At 43.8% G+C, this 9,836-nt stretch overlaps 1 protein-coding gene across 1 annotated transcript in view; it reads right to left on the reverse strand.

Moving 5' to 3' along the window:
• The window catches only part of LOC126418818 (WSCD family member AAEL009094-like), a 139,748-nt gene extending 132,862 nt beyond the window's left edge, over positions 1 to 6,886 (reverse strand). Inside the window, exons 1-3 of the mRNA XM_050085762.1 lie at positions 6,874 to 6,886; positions 3,193 to 3,309; positions 2,847 to 3,076 (exon numbers count right to left, since the gene is read on the reverse strand). Of these exons, the coding sequence (XP_049941719.1) occupies positions 2,847 to 3,076; positions 3,193 to 3,309; positions 6,874 to 6,886 (360 nt within the window). The remainder of the gene's footprint in view (positions 1 to 2,846; positions 3,077 to 3,192; positions 3,310 to 6,873) is intronic.
• Between the last annotated feature and the right edge of the window lie 2,950 nt (positions 6,887 to 9,836).

The raw sequence follows: 9,836 nt of genomic DNA on the forward strand, positions 1-9,836 counted from the left end.
TTTTGCTTTTTACTACATGTAAAACAACTTGCAATATACGTAGTTAAATTCGAAAACAGACCTGTAAATTGACTGTGTGGAAATTATTATAACACATTATTCTTATAAACAAAGGCATTTAACGAATGATTTCGCCATATTGTCTTGTGCTTTTGATTCGGTGAGTGTTGAAAGGTGGCTACACTGAGTCACAACGCCAGAGATTGCGCCAAAGAGTTTTATTCCGCCGCCTTCACTGGCAGTCATAGTTGAGAAGTTGCCGTAGTTAGTGCTTGTTCAAAAGTTGCTGTGGGATGTCGATTGCTGTACTAGTTGAGGCCATGTTGTGTGCAGTTGTTTTGATGGGCTAGACACCAGATGTTGTTGGATTGGGGATGTTGTAATGATCAGAGTGCACTTTTCGTCAATATATATGAAGGTAAAGAAAATTTTTTTATTTCAAATGTCTTAAACAATAATGCCTCTTGGTCACAGGTTCAGTCAACAAAGCATCTGGCTTGTGTTCATGTATTAGAGTGTAATTCTGGTTTCTATGTGCAATTATAGTATTTCTGTTTTTTTTTTTAAATTTCTTCATTGTAAATGGTGTTTTAAAATATCTTGTCTTATTGAGGAGGAACCGTGCCAGATGTGTTAACGTTGAATCACACTTCCACACACAGAACAGTTACACTTGTGCCTTGTCGTTTCGTAGTTTTTGTTTCGTAGCTTTTATAGTTGCTGGGGACTTAATTAATTAATTGTGTTAACGGAAATTTCCTTTCATTCTTTGTTGTTATTCTATGCAGTCAGATTGCGTACTAATACTAGTCAGGGCCAACCGGTTACGAGACTTCGTAACCGGACAGACAGCGACTAAAAAATATTAAAATTATTTGCATTTTATGTTTAATTAAGCCCCCATGCAGTGTGTACTCCACTATTCCACTACTGGTCATTGAAAAGTCCTGCGCGCAGTTAAGCAGAAAAAAGGCCGCCGTGTCGTCCGGTTGGCCACTCTCTCCCTATACAGGCTCTCTACTGGAATTGCCACAGCGGCGCCACCGCGAAAAACGGAGAGCGACTGCTTCACAATACGCGCTGCGGCGGGCTTTTCAAAACAGCAAATTTTACCACGGCTCGGCTCAGTTAGAAACGTCTGCATGACCGGAAGAGGGAGCGGGACCTCGACTTGGGCGCGCACCGAGCCGAGGCGTCCAGCGTTTGGCCCGCCATCACAGCTCCACTTCTGCCAGTTCCCGTCTGCCGCTGTCCAGACTCCACAGAAGCCAGGAACCGTTACCGCCAGGACTTCTCCCGGAACAAGTCCCGCCCACTCACCCCCGGTCTTCCCGGTCTTTGTTCGGCGCCTGGGCATCGTTTCAGTTGACCCATGTGGTTTACCGCGTTCCGCTGCACTCGCTCGGAGTGAATGTTAAACTAATATCTTGCTAGGTCTTAAATTTTGCCACATAGTTAAAAAACACGTTACAAAAAAACGTGCACAATTGGCCTCAGTCGCGCCAGGTACTTCCACAGCAAACATAAGAGAAAACAATTTAGCACTGAATTCTTTAAATACGAGAACTCAGTATTCAGATGAATAGCCTATGAAGAAACATGCTTCTATGTGAGAAAAAGCACCCAAAGCTACAACAGGAAAAAGCTACCCTCAAAGAATAATTTGCTTGGAGAAAGAAGAACCACGGTATAGTCGACACTTAAGTTTCAGAACTCAGACAGTATATATGAAACAAGCACCAATGTTCACTATACTTCCAGATCGTATCAAAATTACTTTGTTCTTGCTAGATCGATCCGAGCTGTTTTTGCGTGTTATTCACTGAATGGTTTTGCTGAAAAGTTTTAGGGGTGGAAGAAGAACTAGCACAGCACGAAGGACGTTTCACAGCCGTGGAATACTGCAGCATTTATTTCCTCCAAAACTGCTCTGTGACAAAAATACATATCATCATTATTATTATTTTTTAAAAAATGGTTTGAATGACATTTACGGAATTAATAAATCTTTTGGTTAAAAACAGACAGGACAAAGAATGACAGAATATTTCCCTGAGACGTTTGCAACAGCATATAGTACATTAATCACACAGAAACAGCCACAGGTCTTTATGACCTCGTTTATAATGCGCAGGTATGGCACTGGAAGAATTTACAAGCTAAAATTCACCCATTACCCATGCAAATACCAACGAAATATGTCATATAAGCAAATATCGTACTGCCTTCATTAGGCATTTCTACTTTACGGCGTTCTTATATTCTTTAATTTTCGTGAGTTACTATGAGGGCCTACATAAACAAAACGACTTTCACTTATTTCTATATAACGTTGATTTTAGACAACAGAGTTAGTCGACTGCATCCGTGGCTTTACTACCGACATAACAGAGTCCAGACCATTGTTTTCGCATTGCATGTTTGCTCTGCTGTTACCCTCAAATAAACGTATTATAATAAGTGAATTAGTTAATGAAAATTTGTCCTTATTGCCCTTGAATAATATAGCGTTATTTTTTTCTTTTCTATTGCTGGCGATGCTATCAATTCTCTATAAATATTTTTATTTCTTTAATAATGAAAATTCATGTTATATTAACATCCAGAAAAACTTAAATTTCTTATCATTACTGACTCTCATCACAGTGTAACATGTGTTGGACTGTGACGATAACAACTTTGATGTAGCTTCCAGTTTGTGGGACCGGCGGCTGGTTAGGGGAGGGCCTTACGCTACGGATAGGCGTGGAGGGGGGTGAATGGGCGGGATTTGTGCCGGGTGAAATCCCAGCGCTAAGGGCACGTCCAGAAGCCCCCCGGCACGGAGCTGCCGGGCCATCACTTACGCGACTGCGCTTATCGCGGGGATCCGTGTTTGTGACGGTCGGTGGGCTGCTCCCAGGATGACTCTCCAGCAGAGCACGCAGTGTCTGCCGCAGGCCCAGACCTGTGCGTGGGCTCCAGGCGGGGCGCACGCCGCGGCCCACGCCGGCTGCTACATACAGCCTGCCACACCTGTGCCTCCGTGGCGGTCGATAGCGGCCCGGTCCACGGCAGACCACGGCGCAGCAGGCCACTGTGCAGGGCCGCAGCCACGGCACGCCGGAACCGCCCACGCCTCCTCCTCCTCACTCCCCCTCCCCCCCCCCTGGCTGACCGCCGCGAGACAGTCGCGCCGTACGTCACACTTACGTTGGACGTCAGCTGCCACTCCCTTCCCTTCTGCACGTACTGGTAGCGCGCAGTCCTCCTCCTGTACTCTGTAGCGAGTCACTGCCGCTGCCGCCTCCCTGTACGGAACAGCCCCATCTGGCCACAGTCACAAAGTTCTATGTCATTTACGTGATCGTGAAAAGAGGTCTCGAAACCTGCAGAAGCTGTTGTATCAATGATTTCTACTACTTTGATTACTTTCCGTCTAAAATCATCGTCACGTCGACCTACAACGAAACAAGTGAATCTGTCGCTATAAGACTGAGAATACGTCCCCACTCACCAATCTTGTTCTAAGTAGGCTGTTTAGGTTTTTATGTTGGTAACGCCACGACTTACCTTAGAAGCTAAATTAAGAAAAGGCAAACCTACGTTTCTAGCATTTGTAGACTTAGAGAAACCTTCTGACAATGTTGACTGGAATACTCTCTTTCAAATTCTGAAGGTGGCAGGGGTAAAATACAGGGAGCGAAAGGCTATTTACAATTTGTACAGAAACCAGATGGCAGTTACAAAAGTCGAGGGACATGAAAGGGAAGCAGTGGTTGGGAACGGAGTGAGACAGGGTTGTAGCCTCTCCCCAATGTTGTTCAATCTGTACATTGAGCAAGCAGTAAAGGAAACAAAAGAAAAATTCGGAGTAGGTATTAAAATCCATGGAGAAGAATTAAAAACTTTGAGGTTCGCCGATGACATTGTAATTCTGTCAGAGACGGCAAAGGACTTGGAAGAGCAGTTGAATGGAATGGATAGCGTCTTGAAAGGAGGGTATAAGATGAACATCAACAAAACTGATAATCATGGAATGTAGTCGAATTAAGTCGGGTGATGCAGCGGGAATTAGATTAGGAAATGAGACACTTAAAGAAGTAAAGGAGTTTTGCTATTTGGGGAGCAAAATAACTGATGATGGTCGAAGTAGAGAGGATATAAAATGTAGACTGGCAATGGTAAGGAAAGCGTTTCTGAAGAAGAGAAATTTGTTAACATCGAGTATAAATTTAAGTGTCAGGAAGTCGTTTCTGAAAGTATTTGTATGGAGTGTAGCCATGTATGGAAGCGAAACATGGACGATAAATAGTTTGGACAAGAAGAGAATAGAAGCTTTCGAAATCTGGTGCTACAGAAGAATGATCAAGATTAGATGGGTAGATCACATAACTAATGAGGAGGTATTGAACAGAATTGGGGAGAAGAGGAGTTTATGGCACAACTTGACTAGAAGAAGGGATCGGTTGGTAGGACATGTTCTGAGGCATTAAGAGATCACCAATTTAGTATTGGAGGGCAGCGTAGAGGGTAAAAATCGTAGAGGGAGACCAAGAGATGAATACACTAAGCAGATTCAGAAGGATGTAGGTTGCAGTACGTACTGGGAGATGAAGCAGCTTGCACAGGATAGAGTAGCATGGAGAGCTGCATCAAAACAGTCTCAGGACTGAAGAACACAACAACAACAACAACAACAACGCCACGTAGCGCTCTATATCAAAATCACTGACTGTGCTGTGTGCAGCCTGTGGCTGGTTGGCATTGTTGGAATATTCGCTATTGTAGTGTTGGGCAGTTGGATGTGAACAGCGCGTAGCGTTGTGCAGTTGCAGGTGAGCCGCCAGCAGTGGTGGATGTTGGGAGAGAGTTGGCAGAATTTTGAGAGCGGACGATCTGGACGTGTGTCCATTAGAAAGAGTAAATTTGTAATAGTGCATATCATGAACTGATATATGATGATGACTTTTGAATATTATTAAGGTAAATACAATGTTTGTTCTCTATCAAAATCTTTCATTTGCTAACTACGCCTATCAGTAGTTAGTGCCTTCAGTAGTTTGAATCTTTTATTTAGCTGGCAGTATTGGCGCTCCCTGTATTGCAGTAGTTCGAGTAACCAAGATTTTTGTGAGGTGAGTGATTCATGAAAGGTATAGGTTATTGTTAGTCAGGTCCATTCTTTTGTAGGGATAATTGAAAGTCAGATTGCGTTGCGCTAAAAATATTGTGTGTCAGTTTAGTGTTCACCACAATAAGTAAAGAGAGAAATGTCTGATTACGGTCAATTTTGCTCAGCTGTTTGAAAATCAGATAACGTAATACGTTTATCAGCACAGAAACTCATAAATTTTTCTAAGGGCATGTTTCATTGTCAACATAACGTGGAAGGTCGGTTCGTTGAATTCGAAACTACAGGCAGAACACGAGAGTCTCCCGCATCTCGGTTTTACCCTGTACTCCAGTTTGTTGACAGCAGACGATCAAGTTACGAACGCCCACTCTGCAGCGCAAAAATAGCTCCAAAATAAAGGACAGTACTAAAGTAAAAGGCAAATCGCAAACAATATAACCATAATGTAGGGCAACCACTGTAACTCGTTACCTGGACAAATGTCGGAAACCCGTAGCGCCCTTAAAAGTCGTAAACTTGTTCACACAGCTAAGCGGAGGCGGAATTTGTTAGTGACTACTTATTACAGGCTTTACCCGCGTCAGTCGTCTACGCTAGCAGACTATAGCACGCCAGACAACCCTCAGACACTGCCGACGGGGCTCTGCTACTGTTTATTCGCCCTCACTTGTGTCAAAAATGGTTGAAATGGCTCTGAGCACTATGGGAGTTAACTTCACTTGTGTCCACACACACACACACACACACACACACACACACACACATACATCACTCCACACATCCACGTCAAACATCCATAAATATAGTTAATCATTGCTATCATCGATATCCTATATCCAGATATTGATAAATAGTAGGGCTTTACAGAAGATGCCAACAGGTCAGTAGACACAGAGCCATTATTTTTACAGTAATCCACCTCTCATCTATGACCGTTACTCAGTACATAGTGCTGTCTATACTTAGCTCAACTGCCACCCGTGGTGGCCGTGCGGTTCTAGGCGTTTCAGTCCGGAACCGCGAGACTGCTACGGTCGCAGGTTCGAATCCTGCCTCGGGCATGGATGTGTGTGATGTCCTTCGGTTAGTTAGGTTTAAGTAGTTCTAAGTTCTACGGGACTGATGTCCTTAGATGTTAAGTCCCATAGTGGTCAGAGCCATTTGAACCATTTGAACTTAGCTCAACTACCTGGAGCTTCCAATGAATTCATGCAAACAGGTTCGGTCTCTATTTAGCTATGCGAAGATTTTTATGTCTAAAGGCTGTACGGTTTTCCGAAATTTGTGAAACTAACTTGGTACAGTTGTTGCTCTGTTTTATCGCTTTGTCTTCAGTGACGATGTAAGCTTTTATTTTGCTATTGTCGGTTATTTTAGACGGGATTTTGCGCTACAGAATGGACACTTGTAAATTGTTCCTCTGCTGTCAACAAATTAAATTATAAAGCAAAATCAGGATCCTTCCTGCAGCGGACTCATCTCTTGTGGCAGTACTTTTGATGCTACCCAACCTTCCTCCCACCTTATGTTGACATTTCTCACTATTTACATATTCTGTGTTACAGGCGTATTCACAGCCTCATGTGGTCATCGTCATGACTGGAACTCACGCACTTCCTCTTTTTTCGTTGTAGGTCGCCATGGCGATGATTTCAGGTCAAAAATAATAGAAATAATAAAAATAATTAAGAACATTTGCCGATTTTTCAGGTGTGTAGCTGCTTTCACTCCAAACAAATATCAGTCGCTCGCCACACCTTTGCCGGCCATTGTGGCCGAGCGGTTCTAGGCGCTTCTTATCGGAACCACGCTGCTGCTACGGTCGCAGGTTCGAATCCTGCCTCGGGCGTGGATGTGTCTGATGTCCTTAGGTTATTTAGGTTTAAGTAGTTCTAAGTCTAGGGAACTGATGACCTCAGATGTTAAGTCCCATAGTACTTAGAGCCATTTGAACGATTCACCACACCTTTAATACGACGCCCGGAGTCGGTTTGTATCCCGTTAGGAACATAATTGTTTCGAAAGCAGAATTTCCCGTCAACATTGGATACACCGGTCCCAAATTACTCTAGGAGGATTTTCTTTTTATCGGTATGCACAGGGTGTTTCAAAAACAATACAAGTGTTACAGAGAATTATGTTGTCAAAACAATCGATCGCTGCGGCTCGGTCGTTTATTCGATGAAGGAACACACTGTCTGATTTATACTCATTGCCGCTAGATATCAGTTTTCTTCTGTTTGCTTGGTTACCGCCACAAGTTGCACAATTGCTGCTCCGCAGCAGAAATTAGTTTTAGTTCTCGAGTTTGCGAAGTGTAATTCCGTGATTACAGTGCAAAGACGTTCCAGCTTGAGGTACCAAACTGGTCCCCCGAACGGATGGAACACTCGCAGATGTTATGGAAAGCGTGCGAACACAAGATGTCTGTGTCAGCGAAAAAGGCCTCGCCACCTTCGTGTGAACGACGAAAATGTCGCACAAATCCAAACCGCTTTCCAGCGCAATCCTAGAAAATCCGATCTTCGGGCCTGTAAGGAGTGACAACTGCCTAGGACAACCATTCGGCGTGTTTTGAGATGTCGGTTGGTTAGAAAGCCGTACAAGTTACAGCTGTTACAGGCTCTAAGCCATGACAACAAACGCAAACGTGTGGCATTTTTTGGCGAGCTTCAGAATGCTATTGAGAATGATACTCATTCGCATAACGTATCGTGTTCAGTGCTGAAGCCATCTTCCACCTTAGCGGGAAACTAAACAAACACAACGTTCGAATTTGGGGCTTACAGAAACCACATGCACACACTGAACACGTACGAGATTCATTCAGAGTCAAGGTGTTTTGGGCGATATCACATTCATCTGTCTACAGGCCGTTCTTCTTTGAAGGAAACATGATTAACGGTTGGCAGTATATTGCCATGTTACAAAACTGGTTGTTTCCGAGGATGAACGAGGACAACCTCATTTTTCAACAAGAGTGGACTCAACAAGTGCGTGAATATCTGGATGAAACTATTCTGCAGAAATCAGCATGGGTTTCGAAAAAGACGATCGTGTGAAACCCAGCTCGCGCTATTCGTCCACGAGACTCAGAGGGCCATAGTCACGGGTTCCCAGGTAGATGCCGTGTTTCTTGACTTCCGCAAGGCGTTCGATACAGTTCCCCACAGTCGTTTAATGAACAAAGTAAGAGCATATGGACAGTCAGACCAATTGTGTGATAGGATTGAAGAGTTCCTGGACAACATAACGTAGCATGTCATTCTCAATGGAGAGAAATCTTCCGAAGTAAGAGTGATTTTAGGTGTGCCGCAGGGGAGTGTCGTTGGACCATTGCTATTCACAATATATATAAATGACCTTGTGGATAAAATCGGAAGTTCACTGAGGCTTTTTGCGGATGATGCTGTAGTATATTGAGAGGTTGTAGCAACGGAAAATTGTACTGAAATGCAGGAGAATCTGCAACGAATTGACGCATGGTGCAGGAAATGGCAATTGAATCTCAATGTAGAAAAGTGTAATGTGCTGCGTATATATAGAAAAAAATGGCTGTGAGCACTATGGGACTTAACTTCTAAGGTCATCAGTCCCCTAGAACTGAGAACTACTTAAACCTAACTAACCTAAGGATGTCACACACATCCATGCCCGAGGCAGGATTCGAACCTGCGACCGTACCGGTATGCGGTTCCAGACTGTAGCGCCTAGAACTGCTCGGCAACCCCGGCCGGCAATACATAGAAAGAAAGATCCTTTATCGTTTAGCTACAATATAGCAGGTCAGCAACTGGAAGCAGTTAATTGCATAAATTATCTGGGAGTAGGCATTGTGAGTGATTTAAAATGGAATGACAATATAAAATTAATAGTCGGTAAAGCAGATGCCAGACTGAGATTCATTGGAAGAATCCTAGGGAAATGCAGTCCGAAAACAAAGGAAGCAGGTTACAGTAGGCTTGTTCGCCCACTGCTTGAATACTGCTCAGCAGTGTGGGATCCGTACCAGATAGGGTTGATAGAAGAGATAGAGAAGATCCAACGGAGAGCAGCGCGCTTCGTTACAGGATCATTTAGTAATCGCGAAAGACTTACGGAGATGACAGATAAACTCCAGTGGAAGACTATGCAGGAGAGACGCTCAGTAGCTCGGTACGGGCTTTTGTTGAAGTTTCGAGAACACACCTTCACCGAGGAGTCAAGCAGTATATTGCTCCCTCCTACGTATATCTCGTGAAGAGACCATGAGGAGAGATTAGAGCCCACTCAGAGGAATACCGACAATATCTGTTTCCACGAACAATACGAGACTTGAATAGAAGGGAGAACTGATAGAGGTACTCAAGGTACCCTCCGCCACACACCGTCAGGTGGCTTGCGGAGTATGGATGTAGATGTAGATGCACTGATCTTCAAACAGGTGGCGACCTACTACTTCTCTGCTGGCTTTCAACGGTGATTTCTTCCTGTGATATTCATTAAGGAGAACGTTTATGCACCTACACTACCTCAGGCCCTTGAAGAACCGTACTGCGATGACATCAGTGACGATGGACATGTTTACACGAGTATGGGCGGAATTGGAGTATCGATATGATACTCGTCGTTTGTGGAGGACATATGGAACATCTGTAATCTATAAATCCGATAAGATTCGTAAATATGTGTCCCAAGTTTCATAGTTGTATGTCCTACAATTTAATAAATGTATGCGTTC

Source organism: Schistocerca serialis, chromosome 9 (assembly GCF_023864345.2).
Source record: "Schistocerca serialis cubense isolate TAMUIC-IGC-003099 chromosome 9, iqSchSeri2.2, whole genome shotgun sequence".
Classification (NCBI taxonomy): domain Eukaryota; kingdom Metazoa; phylum Arthropoda; class Insecta; order Orthoptera; family Acrididae; genus Schistocerca; species Schistocerca serialis.